The sequence below is a fragment of the Kogia breviceps genome, chromosome 10 (assembly GCF_026419965.1).
Source record: "Kogia breviceps isolate mKogBre1 chromosome 10, mKogBre1 haplotype 1, whole genome shotgun sequence".
Taxonomy (NCBI): domain Eukaryota; kingdom Metazoa; phylum Chordata; class Mammalia; order Artiodactyla; family Physeteridae; genus Kogia; species Kogia breviceps.
This window is the reverse complement of record NC_081319.1, coordinates 87,685,892-87,704,931: the sequence shown is the minus strand read 5'-3', so window position 1 is coordinate 87,704,931 and position 19,040 is coordinate 87,685,892. Positions and strand designations below refer to the sequence as shown.

The 19,040-nt window shown below is 39.4% G+C and overlaps 1 protein-coding gene across 9 annotated transcripts in view; it reads right to left on the bottom strand.

Moving 5' to 3' along the window:
• Positions 1 to 19,040, bottom strand: part of LOC131764413 (cytidine monophosphate-N-acetylneuraminic acid hydroxylase) — a 285,608-nt gene that overhangs the window by 52,375 nt on the left and 214,193 nt on the right. For 6 of the 9 annotated variants that reach the window (XM_067006584.1, XM_067006585.1, XM_067006586.1 and 3 more), the window contains 2 exons: positions 6,903 to 7,106; positions 3,388 to 3,479 (listed from right to left, as the gene is read on the bottom strand). In XM_067006584.1, the coding sequence (XP_066862685.1) occupies positions 3,388 to 3,479; positions 6,903 to 6,958 (148 nt within the window). In that variant the 5' untranslated portion in view covers positions 6,959 to 7,106. Of the gene's footprint in view, positions 1 to 3,387; positions 3,480 to 6,902; positions 7,107 to 7,346; positions 7,445 to 19,040 lie in introns of those variants that run through there. The other 3 variants (XM_067006589.1, XM_067006583.1, XM_067006587.1) reach the window with 3 other exon arrangements.

Below are 19,040 nucleotides of genomic sequence, written 5' to 3'. Positions count from 1 at the left end.
GCCGTGGCCGCTGAGCCTGCGCGTCCGGAGCCTGTGCTCCGCAACGGGAGAGGCCACAACAGTGAGAGGCCCGCGTACCGCAAAAAAAAGAAAAAAAAAGTGATTAGGAGTTGGTCTCACCGATACACCTGGACAACACTGGCCCTGACAGCCTATTCCATATACAATAATTTGAGCCTGAAAAAGTTGTAGAGGTAGTGTAATCAAAGTTCCCAGACTGGAGGTCCAGACCAGGAAGCCCACTATTCAGCTCCCCTCACAAGTAACCAGTGGTCAGCCTGCCCGCCGTCCATAAGTGCTTATACATACATGTTTTTTCATAATAGGGCCATACTATATGTAATATTTATAATCTGCTTTATTTATCAAAAATCACTCTTATTATTTTAGTTTCTTCAATAGTATCACTTTTAAGACACAGTGGAATTACTTTTAGTGTTTAAATTGTTTTCAATTTTTCTCTTTTGTAGATAGTATTGCTGTGAATGAACATTCTCATAGCCATATCTTTTGACATATCAGTGATTATTAAGATCTTAGGCAGGGCTTCCCTGGTGGCGCAGTGGTTGAGAATCCGCCTGCCGATGCAGGAGACACGGGTTCGTGCCCTGGTCTGGGAAGATCCCACATGCTGCGGAGCGGCTGGGCCCGTGAGCCATGGCCGCTGAGCCTGCGCGTCCGGAGCCTGTGCTCCGCAACGGGAGAGGCCACAGCAGTGAGAGGCCCGCATACCGCAAAAAAAAAAAAAAGATCTTAGGCATATGGTCTCGGATGTGGAATTGCCGGGTCAAAGGGATGCACCTTCTTCATGTGTGATAGGAAGCTCATTGGAGAGTTTTAAGCAGGGGAATGACATGAATTTACTTGAATTTAAAAAATATCAGTCTGGTACTAACCTGCCTGCAACTAACACAACATAGTAAATCAACTATTCTCCAATATGAAATAAAATTAAATTAACAAAAATAAAATAAAATATCAAGCTGTGTGCTGTAAGCAGGATGGACTGCAGGAAGCAAGCATGGAAGCAGGGAAGCCAGTTGTGCAGACAAAAGGTGACTGTGTGACTTGCACCTGGTTGGAGACAGTGCAGACGGAGAGAAGTGGATGGATTCTGAAGGTGTTTTGGCACAGGATTTATTGATGGTTTGGATATGGGGATTTAAGGAAAGAGAAGACTCAAGAGTGACCACCAGGTTTTGTTCAGTTGAGTGGAAGCAGCGTCATTTACCAAGATGGAGAAGGCTGGAGGAGGGACAGGTCTGGGGATAAGGTGGGTTTGGCCATTAGGAGTTCTGTTTTGGCTGCAGCTTGTAATGCCTATTATAAATCAATTCATGGGACTTCCCTGGTGGCGCAGTGGTTAAGATTCCGTGCTCCCGATGCAGGGGGCCGGGGTTCGATTCCTGGTCAGGGAACTAGATCCCACATGCATGCTGCAACTAAGAGCTCACATGCTGCAACTAAGGAGCCCACCTGCCACAACTAAGGAGCACACATGCCACAACTAAGATCCAGTGCAACTGAATAAATAAATAAATAATATATATATAAAAGAAGTCAATTCATGTAGAACTCAATAGTTGGCCCTTCTTAACCGCGGTTCCTCTGCATCCACAGATTCAACCAACCTTGGCTGGTGTAGTCCTATAGTATTTACTACTGGAAAATATCTGTGCAGTTCAAACCGCATTGTTAAAAGGTCAGCTGCATATTGAGGAGAGAGTGGGCCGCTGTGCTGCATGCCGAGAGTTTGAGTACAATGGCCATGGCAAAGCGACCACTGAATTTAGCAAACTGGTGACCTTGACAGGAGCAGTGTTAACGGAGTGGTAGGGATGGAAGCTCCACTGAGAGATGATGGGAGGGGAAGGAGCAGAGACAATGAGTGTGAGATGCCTGTTTCAAGGGGTTTAGCTGTTTAGACAGTTGGAGAAATGGAAACATAAGAGGGCTTATCTGAACACTAGGGCGCGTGCACACATGTGTGCGTGTGTGTGTGTGTGTGTGTGTGTGTACATGTGGGTTAATAGGCAAAGACAAAATTTATGATACATCAGAGAGGACAGTTGCAGGAGGGAAGTCCTCAAGTAGGTGCGAGGTGGGATCCAGGATGCAAGAGCAGGTCGAGCCATAGGAGCAGGGTCAGTGCAGCCACTGTCAACTGTCACAGGAGTCAAGGAAGAATGTGCAGGCACAGAGGCAGATGGGTTGAACAAATTGCTGGTAAAATGACTCTCCATTACTGAGTCCCATTCCTGCATTGTCAATGTGAAGATAATGTGAAATAATTCACACAAAGTGCCTAATACTACACCTAACACACAATAACATTCTGGATTAGGTCATGATTCTTCAACTACATTCAAGGCCCTCCCTACAATGTACCTTTGAAATCTTATGTTCTACTACTTTGAGGCACATACCCTGTACTCCGGCCAACTAAACTACACATTTGGCCCCAAATAAACGAAAACAGCCCAAGCTGTCCCCTCTACCAGAAATGTCCTCCTTTCTCTTCTCTGCCTGATGAAATTCTGCCCATCCATCTTTCAAAACCCAACACAAATGCCATCTCTGGCATGAAGCTTTCTATGATTCCCCCAATTAGATCAAATCTCTTTTTTTATTCTTATAACAGACATTCTGAAACAGTGTGCATGAGCAGTTTTAAGAATCTTCCCAAGTAACTTTTTCTACCGATAAAACACGCTTTTAATCACTTACGTCAAAGACAAATTTATTCCTATTATTAAGCCCTCTTTACTCATATTTCTACCTGCTTTCTTGAGTAGGAGGAAGGAAAAAGTAGAAGTGGAGCCAGCATACTGAGAATCACATGTAAACTGTAGCATCTTACCTATGCCAGAAAGAGCCATGGAATTTGAAGGACTTTATTTCCCAACCGAAACTGTGAAGTTTCATTGTAACTGTTGAAAAGATCATGCACTTGAATATCTATCTTGTGTGTCTTCACTGATACAATATTCAGAGCCACTACTCTATAGTACACTGTACCAAAGAAACCTATCAGAGTATCCCTGATCTTAGTTGTTCACAGGCTTGTCTTTGTCACCACCTCATGTTAATATCATCTCATTTACACTGACTCTATCTTATCCATCTTTGTATCTCTTAATACCCAATACAATGTTTACACCTGGTAAGTTCTCATCAAATACTTACTGAACAAATGAATGCATGAAGGGATCTTTTGGAGAAATCCTGTTTAGAATTTTCAGTGTTAATTATTTTTAAAAGACCTAATGTCCACAGTTTAAACTCAGAATATACTCAAAGCTTCAAGTGAGACTGGAAACAAGTTGACAAGAAGGACCCCAATAATAATAATAGCAGTAAACATTGATCGATATGGATTATATTTACCCAGTTCGTCTTGACAGAAGCTGCCTGGAGGATTGACATACTTCATGGTGCTCACATCCAACTTCCAGTTGTGTTTTGTGCATCTAACAGACCTGGATGAAAAATTACACTTAGGTTTATAAAATGGTGAAAATAAAAATTAATCTTATTAGGCTTAAATGCATTATAAACAACTGTAGTTGGTTGAACATAAAATGCATGAAAGAAAAACTACTAATAGCTCATACTCAAATATCCAAGGAAATATAGATTAATCATCAGTAGGTAATTTTAAAAGTGAAGATAAATGCCATGTCACAAAATAATATGTGTTAGAGATCAACAGAGCCATCAGAATAAAGTCATCTTTAGGGATGGCTCTCATACAAAAGCTAAGTCGGTTAAGATTCAACTGGGGCCAATATGAGGAAAGAATACAGTCATAAAGACATACCTATGATTTATAATCACTTTACAACCCTTAGCCCCTAGTATAGTGTGCTAAACCTAAGTTCAACTCAAGTTTTCAGGAAGAGAAAAGACTTCCTTAGAGTTTAAGATTTCAGAGCACGGTTGCCAGATAAAATACAGGATGCCCCGTTAAATATGAATTTCAGAAAAAAAAGAAATAATTTAAAAACACAACTCACACAATATATGACATATACTGGAAATTCGTCATTTATCTGCAATTTAACTGAGTGTGCTTCATTTTTATTTGCTAACTCTGGCAACCCTATTTCAGAATGAGAATCAGATTGCAGCAAAATAGGAGGCTTAGTAATTTTTTTTCCATTTCTTACCAGACCGTGAAGGGGGTTGTGGTGGTGGAAGAAGAGGCATAAAAGTTCCATTTCCTCTCTATTTTGGTAGTGTTTCTTGTGAAGATTTTTTCTTTTCACAGTTAAAGAATATTTTTTACAAACAAATATGTCTCAAACCGGAAACATCAGATGTTTTAATCTAACAATGTCTATTTTAACTTATATATCAGTACATTACACTGATTTTTCCGAGCTTCATCGTATCAAGAATTGTTCACGCTCTTTTCTAGTAATAAGGCAAAAAACATATTCCGCACTTCAATTTATAGAGGATTATTCTGAAACGTCTACTTTCTCATCAATGAGTAGCCAACAACATTTCAAAACTTGAGAACGTTCCAAACGCAGCTATTCAGCATGCTGGGTCATTAAAGGGGAAACATGACAGGATCTTAACTGTTCATAGGCAGCGAGTAGACAGGAGGGAGGTGACAGCTTCATGTGCAAAGAGGTTGGGAAAAGTTGTTAGATTTAGAAAATGAGAACCACAGCTTATGAGAGTTGCTGATGTTGGTTACGTGTGAAGAAGAAAAATGGCTAGGAAAAATGTGTGAAGAAGAAAAATGTAGGGAGGGTAGAAGAGGTAGGTCATTACTCTTGACTGTCTCCTAGGTGAGAGATTCCTCGGGTGAATTGCTACACAGAGAAGCAGTCAAATTTGGAGCGATGGATGGGGAAGTATAGGGTGTGAGTTACTCTGAAGATGGAGTTTCAGCACATCAATGCTTGGTGAGCTGCATCTGGGAGTAAAGCTGGGAGAATGTGCAGGAGATAAAGCTGGTTCCTCATGTGCTGGGGCACTAAGACAGTGCCAGCTCTAGGTTAGCCTGCCAACAGAATAGGGTGAAACTAGGATCAATCACCCCCAAGGCTTTGGGTGAAGGAGAGAAAGACCAGCCTGTGGCAAAGCAATCACTCTGTTAAGATGAGCCAGCCAGGTTCAAGAACAATTTGGATTCCTGTAAATAACCTTTGTACCTAAGTTACAGTAGAAGCTCATGACAGAGTAATAACTGTCAATGTAATTGACATTTATTGAGCACTTATCATACGGCCAGACATTGTTTTAAGTGCTTTATGTGTTTGAAATCACTTAACCCTCTCGGCAGTCAGACAGAGTAGGGAATACTCTCCATTTCACTGTATAGAGGAGAGGATTGAGGTCCAGAAAGGCTAAGAAACTTGTCCAAGGTCACGGAGCTGGTAAGTAGTGGGGGCAGGCTTCTGAACAGGGCAGGTTGTGAGGAAAGGTCATGCTTCTAATCACAAAGCTGCAACACTTCCTTAAACGAACGGCTGGCTCAGTGAGCGCCACGTTCAAAGCCCAATAAGGAGAGAAAGGGAGAGAGGAAACACGGAGTCCCCAGACCGCAACAGTCAGAAAACCTCAAGGTCCAAGAGTGCCTGCCGAAACTTACCAGTGATAGAACAAGCCGTGTCTGAGGTTTCCCTAACTTGAATCCACTGAGAAGATGGAAGGGACTCCTAACAGGGCTGTCAGCAAATAACCATGAGGCTCTCCTAGAGTAGAGCTGTCGCTAAAACTGTGTCCCATGCAATACTTAGAAACTATCTATGCTAAAAATATATTCGCTGTTTATCTGAAATGCAAATTTAACTGGGCGCCTTCTATTTGCCTAATCTAGCAACCCCATCGAAGGAGCCAAGCAAGCCACAGGTGCAACAGTGTTAATCAACATTTAGAAATCTAATAGTGTGCATCTGGGCCCTGAAACTAAGTATGCAGTGAAGCGAATCTGTGTGCAGGTGTGAGAACATTCTAGACTTGGGTGATGGTCTTCTATACTCTTACAGCAGGGAGCTCTTAGAAAACTACGCAGCTCCCTCTGAGTCCACCTGCACTAAACTGCCCACAGATGACCCGAGAAATCAGATCAACAGCACAGTGGAAGTCAAGCCTGACGTGGGAATGGCTAAAAAGCACCCAGGTCAAGTTAGGCTGAAGCAAAGCTTGGAAAGGTGCAGCCAACCACTCATTCGTTGCCGGTGCTGAGCACCAGGCTGACAAAGCATCCCTCACCCAGAACTTCCCCCGACTCTTCCAGGCAGTGCTGCTATCTCTTTGGCAGTCACTGAAAACAAACAAACAAACAAAACCCACAACCATCCTGTCCTGGTATCGCTCCCGAACTGGGGAGGAAGGTGATCTACATGTAGGCTTCATCAAGTGGTGGGGAGAGGGGTACCAACACTAGTTCTTCCAAGAAATGATTAGAAGAACTGCTGTTCAGGGCAGGTACAGTTGGGGCTCTGCCATTTTGGGTGTTTAATCACCATGAGGCAGTCAGGGCAAGTCTATCTGCTCTCCAGCAGTGTTTGGATAAGGGCCTGCCCCACTCATACTTCTGGGGGAGCGGGAAAGGAAACCCAAAGGAGGCTTTAGTCCTGGAAAATAAAAGCTGTTACATACACCCAACCACTCACTGACACACACAGACACATGTACCTTAGAAATTTCACTGCTTATCAAGCTAGGAATCAATTTTCAGTTAGAGTTCTTAAGAGAGAGTGGGAAATTAAGTTACACGTTTTGAGATCAGAGAGTTGCCTCAGTGAGCACAAGTAAAAGTTATGAATTTGCTAAAAGAAATAATTTGTCAGCTGGTTCATTTGATTTCTCAATGAACACATTTCCTGCCAAATCTAATTGTAAGAAGGGTCACCAGGGAGAAAGCAAAGGGCTCATGTTACCTTCCGTCTAAATCCTCGATATCTTTTATGAACAGGCCTCCTTGGTGTTTGCACATATTCTTGCATGCTCGCAGGTGGCTCTTACTTTTATATAAGATGTAATCTTTGCCAGTGCTCTTATTTCGAACAAAATTGATTCCTTCCTTGAGATCGGCAACTTCAGCAGGTGAGAGACACAACAGGATCTCAGTTGTTTGTTCGATGCTATGAAAAGGCAAACATTTGGAGAGGAAAGAGTGATACTGTTAGGTTTTAAGAGAGAACAATTTGGCATTGACACCTCAAAAACCTCTTTTTTATTAAAATACTTTTTAAGGCCATCCCTCCAAGTGCCCAGGCCGGGTGGCACCTGATGGTGAATTTTCTCCCCTCCTTTCAATGTCCATCCTACTTGTTGAGGGTTTATCTCTACTTCCCCAGAGAGCTCATGCCCCTCTCACTTGCCTGCCCATGGTCTGTTCTTGCCTGTCTCTGGGTATTTCAGAAGAATGGCAGTTGCTTCTTCAGCGTCTATGACTTATCCGCTCCCACAAGGCATTAGTCTGTGTGAATAAAGAGGGGATGGGCCCAGCTCAGTATTTCCGTCCTACTGCTTCCTCCTCTACCGTATCTCTCCTAGAAGCCGAATTTTATATCTAGTTTCAAGAACGCAGTCTGCTCTCCCCACCTCCAGGCTTTTGTCTCTGCACCTGCTCGCCTTTCCCACTGAGAGTCACCCTTTAGGTGCAAACATAACTCAATCATCCCCTCCTTGGATAAGCCTTCCGAGCTACCCACCACTCCCCTGACCCCCAGGTCAAGTCTAACACTTCTTTTTCTTTACTTTCCAGAAGACATAGAAATGTATTCTTTCTTTTTCTTTTAGTGAACATCCATCATCTCATAGAGATACAAAATCAAAGATAGGATGAGAACTCTTAGCTGATTTACTCAGCTTTCATAGATAATGTACAGTAGTGTTAGTTATGCTGATCCTGTTGTACACTACATTCTCAGTACTTACCTTACAACTGGAAGTTTGTACCTTTTGATCACCTACATCCAAATCCCCTTCTCTCCACCCCCTGCCTCTGGTAACCACAAATCTGATCTCTTTTTCTATGAGGTTTTTTTTGTTTGTTTTTAAAGTATAATTGACCTACAACACTATGTTAGTTCCCAGCACACAACATAGTGATTCAAGATTTCTAGGGCTTCCCTGGTGGTGCAGTGGTTGAGAGTCCGCCTGCTGGTGCAGGGGACACGGGTTCGTGCCCCGGTCTGGGAGGATCCCGCGTGCCGCGGAGCGGCTGGGCCCGTGAGCCATGGCCGCTGAGCCTGCGCGTCCGGAGCCTGTGCTCCGCAACGGGAGAGGCCACAACAGTGAGAGGCCCGCGTATCACAAAAAAAAAAAAAAAAAAAAAAAAAAAAAAGATTTCTATACATTTAAAAATGATCACCATGATAAGTCTAGCACTCCTCAATGCATATTACTATTCTGTAGAACATTATAACCTGGTACCAGTGCACTGCCCTGCTTACTTGCACACAGATGCTTTTAAAAGCACTCTATCTCTCTGCTTTTCTCTTCCCACCACTTAGCAGACTATCTTTAAGAGCTAGCTACTTAGGGCTTCCCTGAGGGCTTCTCTGAGGGCTTCCCTTCCCTTCCCTTCCCTTCCCTGGTGGCGCAGTGGTTGAGAAATCCGCCTGCCGATGCAGAGGACACGGGTTCGTGCCCCGGTCTGGGAAGATCCCACGTGCCGCGGAGAGGCGGGGCCCGTGAGCCATGGCCGCTGAGCCTGCGCGTCCGGAGCCTGTGCTCCGCAACGGCAGAGGCCACAGCAGTGAGAGGCCCACATACCGCAAAAAAAAAAAAAAAAAAAAAAAATTGATTTGGAGCTCATGTACATTTGTGGCACTTTCACTTTCATTTTTGGAAGTACTGCAAATTTCTTTTTTCTTAAAGATCAGGTTTTAATTAATTGTTTGGCTGCATCATGTCCTAGTTGCAGCATGCGGGATCTTTCATTGCGGCGCGCGGGCTCCAGAGCGCATGGGCTCAGTAGTTGCCGCGTATGGGCTTAGTTGTCCCACGGCATGTGCGATCTTCATTTCTTGACCAGGGATCAAATCAGTGTCCCCTGCATTGCAAGACGGACCACCAGGGAAATCGCACAAATTTCTTAAACAGGAAATTAAAACAATGTAAAAAACACACTACAATAGAAAATAACAGGGAAGCTACTTCCAATTCTCAACTAATAAGGCAGAGCTCTATAATTGAGTATGATCCATTTCTTCATAGCAGATTCACATTGTCACTTCTGTCCCAAATTCCTGGTAATTCTGTTCACAGTAGACTTGAAATGTTTCCAAATATATGTTTTAAATGTCTTTGATAGAAAGGATTCCATGTTAAGCCTCATGAAGTTCTTTTATCTTTGTTCTTATGAGTACAAATATCTGACACCAAGCCAAAGCAAGCACTGAGGCAATTTCTGGAATAATTAGCCTAAAAGTGTAAAAAGTAAACCTTTCTAAATATTTTGTTTTACTTGACTGAATGAACCAGTTAGCCAAAGTTCTGTGTTAGATTCTAGGGTTTTCCATGCACTGTGTAAAGCAGGTTGAACTAACTACATCTTTATCAATTCTGTGAAAACGTATATTGGAACCTAAAGCAAAATTTTAAAATGTGCACTCCTATATACATGCTTTTGTGTATTTTTTAATGGTTAGTTTTTCCCAAAAGTCAATTTTTAAAGCTATTAAAAATTGGATTGGATTCCATTAAAATCAGGAAAGTAAAATTATAGTCAGTTCTGGTTTGGGTATAAATAAAATATTTAAACTAAAATGATGTGAGTTTTAGTACACCTACGTTTCAACATTTCATTATTTTTTTCAAATACTTTAATGTTTGTGAAAAAATAATTATTAAAAAATACACAAAAACATTTATATAGGGACATACATTTTTGCCTTTTGCCTCAGACTTGGTGGCATGGCATTGCAGTGCAGCATCCTGTCTTTAAAATTTTGATATTTTGTTCGTTATGAAATTTTGGCTTTAGTTTTGATTTTTTTAAATATTATGTTAATGATATTCATCTTGATTATATTCATCTCATGAAGCCAGGAATCATTCAGAAGTTTAAGCACTGAGAAAAAGGGATAAAGGAAGAAAAGGCAGTTCACTCAGAATTGTCAATCTATAAATACATTTTGCTACCCATAATTTCTTTTTTTTTCTTTTAACATCCTTATTGGAGTATAACTGCTTTACAATGATGTGTTAGTTTCTGCTTTATAACAAAGTAAATCAGTTATACATATACATATGTTCCCATATCTCTTCCCTCTTGTGTCTCCCTCCCTCCCACCCTCCCTATCCCACCCCTCTAGGTGGTCACAAAGCACCAAGCTGATCTCCCTGTGCTATGCAGCTGCTTTCCACTAGCTATATATTTTACGTTTGGTAGTGTATATATGTCCATGCCACTCTCTCACTTTGTCACAGCTTACCCTTCCCCCTCCCCACATCCTCAAGTCCATTCTCTAGTAGGTCTGTATCTTTATTCCCGTCTTGCCCCTAGGTTCTTCATGACCTTTTTAATTTTTTTTCTTAGATTCCATATATATGTGTTAGCATATGGTATTTCTTTTTCTCTTTCTGACTTACTTCACTCTGTATGACAGACACTAGGTCCATCCACCTCACTACAAATAATTCAATTTCGTTTCTTTTTATGGCTGAGTAATATTCCATTGTATATATGTGCCACATCTTCTTTATCCATTCATCTGTTGATGGGCACTTAGGTTGCTTCCATGTCCTGGCTATTGTAAATAGAGCTGCAATGAACATTTAGGTACATGACTCTTTTTGAATTATGGTTTTCTCAGGGTATATGCCCAGTAGTGGGATTGCTGGGTCGTATGGTAGTTCTATTTGTAGTTTTTTAAGGAACCTCCATACTGTTCTCCATAGTGGCTGTATCAATTTACATTCCCACCAACAGTGCAAGAGGGTTCCCTTTTCTCCACACCCTCTCCAGCATTTATTGTTTCTAGATTTTTTGGTGATGGCCATTCTGACCAGTATGAGATGATATCTCATTGTAGTTTTGATTTGCATTTCTCTAATGATTAATGATGTTGAGCATTCTTTCATGTGTTTGTTGGAAATCTGTATATCTTCTTTGGAGAAATGACTATTTAGGTCTTCTGCCCATTTTTGGATTGGGTTGTTTGTTTTTTTGATATTGAGCTGCATGAGCTGCTTGTAAATTTTGGAGATTAATCCTTTAATCTCCAAAATTTACAAGCAGCTCATGCAGCTCAATATCATAATTTCTTAATTAGATTAGTTTTGTCTTAAATGGGAAGATGTTCAGTATTCTGTTCACAGGGATGTAAACTCCATGAAAGCTGACACATAAAGTGCCTGTCACATGGTAGGTGCCCAGTAAATATCTGGCTAATGAAGGAATACACTCACAAGAATGAAATATGTACTCCATGTAGACAAACAATGTGAAATTGCTTCCAAAGGTCACAGATGTGTTAAGGGAAAAATCAAATTAATGGCACATACAAGTTTTGAAAAGCAACTTAAGGGAATTCCCTGGTGGTCCAGTGGTTAGGACTCAGCAGTCTCACTTCCCGGGGCCCCAGGTTCAATCCCTAGTCAGAGAACTAAGATCCCATAAGCTGCATGGTGCAGCCAAAATAATAATAATAATAATAAAAAGCAACTTAGGAGCATTGTTGTTGTTGTTGTTTTTCATCCCATGAAAAAGCAGAGGGTACTTCCTCATTTATTCAAATCATCTTGTTTGCTCTTTATTATGGTTTTGAAAATTTACTTTTTCATAGCTAATTCTTAGATATTTTATAGCTGTTGCTGCCATTGTAATTGGTATCATTGTAATTTTATTTTTGGATCAGTTATTCTTGGTAGAGAGATGTAACGAATTTTTTTTTAATTGCTTTACTGCACTTTAATTGTTTTACTACATTTAATGTAAAACTGATCATCTTAACCATTTTTAAGCATACATTTCAGTAGTGTTAAGTACATATGCATTGTTAAGTGCAACAAAATTCCAAAATATTTTATCTTGCAAAACCAAAACTCCATACGCATTATACAACAACTCCCCATTTCCCTCCCCCCGCCAAGCCCCTGGTAACACCACTCCACTTTCTGTTTCTATGAATTTGACTACCTTAGCTACTTGATATAAGTGTAATCATACAGTATTTGTCTTTTTGTGATCGGCTTATTTCATTTAGCATAATGTCCTCAAGGTTCATCTATATTATAACTAACAGGTACTAACAGGATTTCTTTCCTTTTTAAGGCTGAATAATATTCCATTGTGTGTGTGTATCATATTTTGTTCAGAAAATATTTGCAAAAGATATATCTGATAGAGGACTGTTATCCAAAATATACAAAGAACTCCTAAGACTCAACAACAAGAAAACAAACAACCCAATTTAAAAATTTAAAAATGGGTCAGAATGGGGAGTGGCCAAAATGGTGGAGTAGGAAGAACTTGAGCTGGGCCCCATAGGAAATCTCCTACATAAGGCCACTCCTCCAAGATCAATAGTGTAACTGACCTACCTAATACTCAGAAATAAAAACAGAGAATTCAGCAAAATGAGGTGATAGAGGAATATATTCCAAACTATGGAATAAGATAAAACCCTGGAAGAAGAACTAAATGAAATGGAGATAAGCAATCTGCCTGATAAAGAGTTTAAGTTAAAGATCAAAAAGATGCTCAGGGCTTCCCTGGTGGTGCAGTAGTTAAGAATCCACCTGCCAATGCAGGGGACACGGGTTCAATCCCTAGTCCGAGAAGATTCCACATGCTGTGGAGCAACTAAGCCCATGTGCCACACTACTAAGCCTGTGCTCTTGAGCCCATGAGCCACAACTACTGAGCCCACATGCCACAACTACTGAAGCCCATGCACCTAGAGCCCATGCTTTGCAACAAGAGAAGCCACCACAATGAGAAGCCCACGTACTGCAGCGAAGAGTAGCCCCCACTCGTCACAACTAGAGAAAGCCTGTGCTCAGCAACAAAGACCCAACTCAGCCAAAAATAGATAAATAAATAAATAAATTTATCTTTAAAAAAAAGGATGTTTAGGGGCTTCCCTGGTGGTGCAGTGGTTGAGAGTCCGCCTGCCAATGCAGGGGACACGGGTTCGTGCCCCGGTCCGGGAAGATCCCACATGCCGCAGAGCGGCTAGCCCTGTGAGCCATGGCCGCTGAGCCTGCGTGTCTGGAGCCTGTGCTCCACAACGGGAGAGGCCACAACAGTGAGAGGCCCGCGTACCGCAAAAAAAAAAAAAAAAAAAAGGATGTTTAAAGAACTCTAGAGAAGAATGGATGAACAAAATCAGAAGTTAGAAGTTTTTAACAGAGTTAGAAAATATAAACAAGAATCAAATAGAGCTGAAGAACACAATAACTGAAATAAAAAATACATTAGATGGAATTGGGGACACAGTTCTTGAGGTACTAGCCTACTGTGTTCCCTCTTTGCCTGGCAAAGAAATAAAGCCACTCTTTCTTTCTCCTCCATAAAAAAAAAAAATTAGGTGGAATCAACGGTGGATTAGATGATACAGATAAATTGATCAGTGAGCTGGAAGACAGAGTGGTAGAAATCACTCAAGCTGAATGGAAAAATAGAAAAAACAATTGTTTAAATTAGGACAGCTTAAGAGACCTGGAACAACATCAAGCATCCTAACATTCATCTTATAGGAATCCCAAAGGAAATGAGAGAAAGGGACAGAAAACATATTTGAAGATATAATAGCTGAAAAAATTCCCTAACTTGGGAAAGGAAACAGGCATTCAGGAAACACAAAGTGTCCCCAACAAGATCAACCCAAAGAGGACCACACCAAGACACACTGTATTTAAAGTGCCAAAATTAAAGATGAAGAGAGAATATTAAATCAACAAGAAAAAAGCAACTAGTTATGTACAAGGGTAATTCCATGACTATCAGTTGACTTTTCAACAGAAACTCTGCACTCCAGAAGGGAGTGGCACAATATATTTAAAGTGATGAAAAAACTTACAACCAGGAAAACTCTACCTGGCAATGCTATTATTCACCTTTGAAGGAGAAATCAAGATTTTACAGACAAGCAAAAGCTAAGAGTTCAGCACCACCAAACCACCTTTACAAGAAATGTTAAACGGACTTCCCTAAATAGAAAAGGAAAGGCCACAACTAGAAATATGAAAATTATGAAAGGAAAAATTTCAGTGGTAAAGGCAGAATACCGGGAAGGTAGTAGATAAAACACTTATAAAGCTAGTAGGAAGGTTAAATGTCAAAAGCAGTAAAACCATCTATATCCACAATAAGTAGTTAAGGGATACACAAAACAAGATGTAAAATATGGTGTCAAAATAGAGAGAGGTGAGTAAGAAAGCAGTTGTTAAAATGCATTCTAACTTAAGAGATCAGCAACTTAAAGCAATTGACCATATATATAGATTGCTATATATAAACCTCATGGTAATCACAAACCAAAAATCTGTAATGGATACACACACCCAAAAGAAAAAAGAACCCACACATAACACTAAAGATAGACATCAAATCACAAGGGAATATGGCAAAAGAAGAACTACAAAAACACCAGAAAATAATTAACAAAATGGCAATAAATACATACCTATCAATAATTACTTTAAATGTAAATGGACTAAATACTTCAATCAAAAGACATGGAATGGCTGAGTGGATACAAAAACAAGACCTATACATATGTTGCCTACAAGAGATTCACATCAGATCTAAAGACACACAAAGACTGAAAGTGAGGGGGATGGAAAATGGTATTCCAAGCAAATGGAAACAAAAAAGAAAGCTAGGGTAGCAATATCAGACAAAATAGACTTTAAAACAAAAACTGGAACAAGAGACAAAGAAGGACATTATATAATAAAGGGGTCAGTTCAAGAAGAAGCTATAATGATTGTAAATACATATGCACCCAACATACGAGCACCTGAATATGTTAAGCAAATATTAAAATAGAGGGAGAAATTGATAGTAACACAATAACAGTAGGGGACTTCAACACCCCACTTACATCAATGGACAGATCATCCAGAGAGAAAATTAGTAAAGAAACGCTAGCCTGAAACAACACATTAGATCAGATGGACTTAACAGATATAGATAGAACATTCCATCCAAAAGCAGCAATACACATTCTTTTCAAGTGCAAATGGAGCATTATCCAGGATAGATCTCAGGCTAGGCCACAAAACAAGTCTCAGTAAATTTAACAAGACTAAAATCATATCAACCACAACACTATGAGGTTAGAAATGAACTACGAGAAAAAACTGCAAAAAACAAATACATGGAGGCTAAACAACATGCTACTAAAAAAACCAATGGGTCATTGAAAAAAATCAAAGTAGAAATCAAGAAATACCTGAAGATAAATGAAAACAAAAACACAATGATGATCCAAAATCTATGGGATGCAGCAAAAGCAGTTCCAAGAGGGAAATTTATAGGAATAGAAGCCTATCTCAGGAAACAAGAAAAATCTGAAATAAATGACCTAACTGTACACCTAAAGGAACTAGAGAAAGAAGAACAAACAAAACCCAAGTTTAGTAGAAGGGGGAAAAAAATCATAAAAATCATAGCAGAAATAAATGAAATAGAGGCTAAAAATATAAAAAAGATTAATGAAACTATAAGCTGGTTATTTGAAAAGATAAATAAAATTGATGAAAATTAGCCAGGCTCATCAAGAAAAAGAGAGGGCTCAAGTAAATAAAATCAGAAATGAAAGAGAAGTTACAAACAATACCACAGAAATAAAGGGATCATAAGAGATTACCATGAACAATATATATGCCAATAAAATGGACAATGTAGGAGAAAGACAAATTCCTAGAAATGCACAATCTCCCAAGACTGAATCAGGAAGAAATAGAAAATGTGAATATACTAACTACCAGTGATAAAATTGAACCAAAAAAAAAAAACCTCCCAACAAACAAAAGTCCAGGACCAGATGGCTTCACAGGTAACTTCTACTAAACATTTAAATATGAGTTAACACCTATCCTTTTCAAACTGTTCCAAAAATTACAGAAGAAGGAATGCTTCTGAACTCATTTTATAAGACCTGCATCACGCTGATACCAAAACCAGACAAAGATACCACAGAAAAAGAAAATTACAGGTCAAAATCACTGATGAACATAGATGCAAAAATCATCAACAAAATATTAGCAAACTGAATTCAACAACACATTAAAAGGATCATATAACATGATTAAATGGGATTTATCCCAGGGATGCAATAAAGATTCATTTTCCACAAATCAATAAATGTGATGCATCACATTAACAAACTGAAGAATAAAAACCATATGATCATCTAAATTAATGCAGAAAAACCTTTTGACAAAATTCAACATCCATTTGTGATTAAAAAAATGTCAAAGAAGTGGGTATAGAGGGAACATACGACATAATAAAGGCCATAAATGACAAGCCCAAAGCTAACATCATACTCAATGGTGAAAAGCTGAAAATATTTCCTCTAAGATCAGGAACAGGACAAGGATGCCTACTCTCACCATTTTTATTCAACACAGTATTGGAAGTCATAGCCACAGCAATCAGACAAGTAAAAGAAATAAAGGCCATCCAAATTGGAAAGGAAGAAGTAGAACTGTTAGTGTATGCACATGATATGATACCAAAACCCTGTAAACGCCACCAAAAAAACTATTAGAACTCATCAACGAATTCACTATAGTTGCAGGATATGAAATGAATACACAGAAATCTATTGTGTTTATATACACTAACAATGAACTATCCGAAAGAAAAATTAAGGAAACAATCCCATTTACAGTCGTGTCAAAAAAAAAAAAAAAACCTAGAATAAATCTAACTAAGGAGGTAAAAAACCTGTATTCTGAAAACTATGACACCTATGAAAGAAATTGAAGATGACACAAACAAATAGAAAGATAAACTATGCTCATGGATTGGAAGAATTAATATTGTTAAAATGACCATAGGACCCAAGGCAATCTATAGGTTTAGTGCAATCACTTTCCAAGATACCAATGGCATTTTCCACAGAACTTTAGCAATACACATATATATATATATATATATATATATATATATATATATATGCCTCAATAATTCCACTTCCAGAAATTTATCCTAAGGATAGAGACACACATGACAAAGATAATCATTACAGAATTATTTATAACAAAATTATATAACAAAAAATACAACACAACCTAAAGTTCTAGCAACAGGAAATTAGTTCCGTAAATTACAGTATATTAACACAATTAACTGATAGGCATCATTTATAGATCAATGTTTAAGGCTATTAGAAATGCTCCTAGGGCTTCCCTGGTGGCGCAGTGGTTGGGAGTCTGCCTGCCGATGCGGGGGGCGCGGGTTCGTGCCCCGGTCCGGGAGGATCCCGCGTGCCGTGGAGCGGCTGGGTCCGTGAGCCGTGGCCGCTGGGCCTGCGCGTCCGGAGCCTGTGCTCCGCAATGGGAGACGCCACGACAGTGAGAGGCCCATGTACCGCAAATTAAAAAAAAAAAAAAAAAAAAAAAAAAAAAAAAAAAAAAGAAATGCTCCTAATATAAAATGAGAAAAAAGGGATACTGAAGTGTACATACAGCAAATCTCTATTTAACAAAAAAATTTAATAAATATAATTTTTATGAAAAAGGGTAGAGGAATACTCTAAAATGTTAAATGTATCTCAACAGATGATTAGATTATTTTCTATTGTTTATCTGTATTTTCAATTTTTTTCAAAGCATTTATTTCAAATTATATTGCTTATGTAATTTTATTAAATTATATATTTAATATATAGTAAGAAATTAGGCAAATCAAAAAATTTAATGAGCTTCTTACAGAAGACTCTAAAGATCATTAATATAAAATTCTTAAAGCACTGACATGACTCAGCAAGGTAAAAAATCAATGAAGTAACTTAATTAAAATAAAAGGTATAGTCAAGATTAAAAGCTTCAGCATGCACCAGTCTCTGCAACCTGTTTCAAGTGGCATATCAAAGTTAGGAAGAGCAAACCACAGACAGCTGCCTACCTTGCCTGGGGGCCGTGCTCAGGGCTCAGAGTCTGGTCATGGCCCCCGCCCCATGTCCATAAGTACCAGCAGGGACCATGGCCTACCCTGCAGAACACTCAGCAGGGCTTACCCTGTAGCATCCGAACAAGCTGGACTCAGGCATGATGAGCTCACCTAGTGATCTAGTGTGGCCTAGTCAACAGACAAGGCAGGCTCCTCAGTTCTCTGGTCTAGGCTGAGACCAAATTTCACTCAAAAATGAGACAGTGGAACCATGCTACAGTAAGTACAACCCCCTTGGGGGTAAATAACAACTCCAGGACTGGCAGATTGACACTGTGTCCTCTCTCAGGATAAGTTTCTATTCAAGGAAGATCTGGAAACTAAAAAAAAAAAATCAAAAGTGAATATAAATTCTCAGTTTTTATTACAGGATCTACTAGTTGACTAGGAAATTTTCCAAATACTTAAGAAAACATATCAACTGGATGAAGGGGAGGGAATATCTTAATTTTGAAAAGGCCTCATTAGCCTACTAGAATTCTTTGAATGGGTAAAAACAATATGATTACAGCAAAACTAGTAGACAGAATTTCTATAGACTTTAAATGCCCAAATTCCACCAAAAACAAACCAAAAAAAACCCCTGCATTCCACAGAACTTGGGCAAATGTTATGGTGTGTGGGTCTGTGTATGTGCGTGTGTTTATGTGACTGTCACTTATGGGGGACCATGAAACAGTGGAGTTTTGAAACCCATTGACCAGTTCTGGACTGGAGCTTAATGCTTTCATAAATTACCTAGAATTTTAGTTCCCAATCTACATATTGTTCCCAATGACCAGCCATTAAAAACACCACTATTGAATGAGAGCCAATAAAAAATTAATTTAAAACGGAGGTCTGTACTCAAAACGCTTTAGTAACCAATGATCTAGCAGAAGAACATTAGGCTGCAAGCTTCATATGGGAATCTTTCATTACTGCATTTACCATT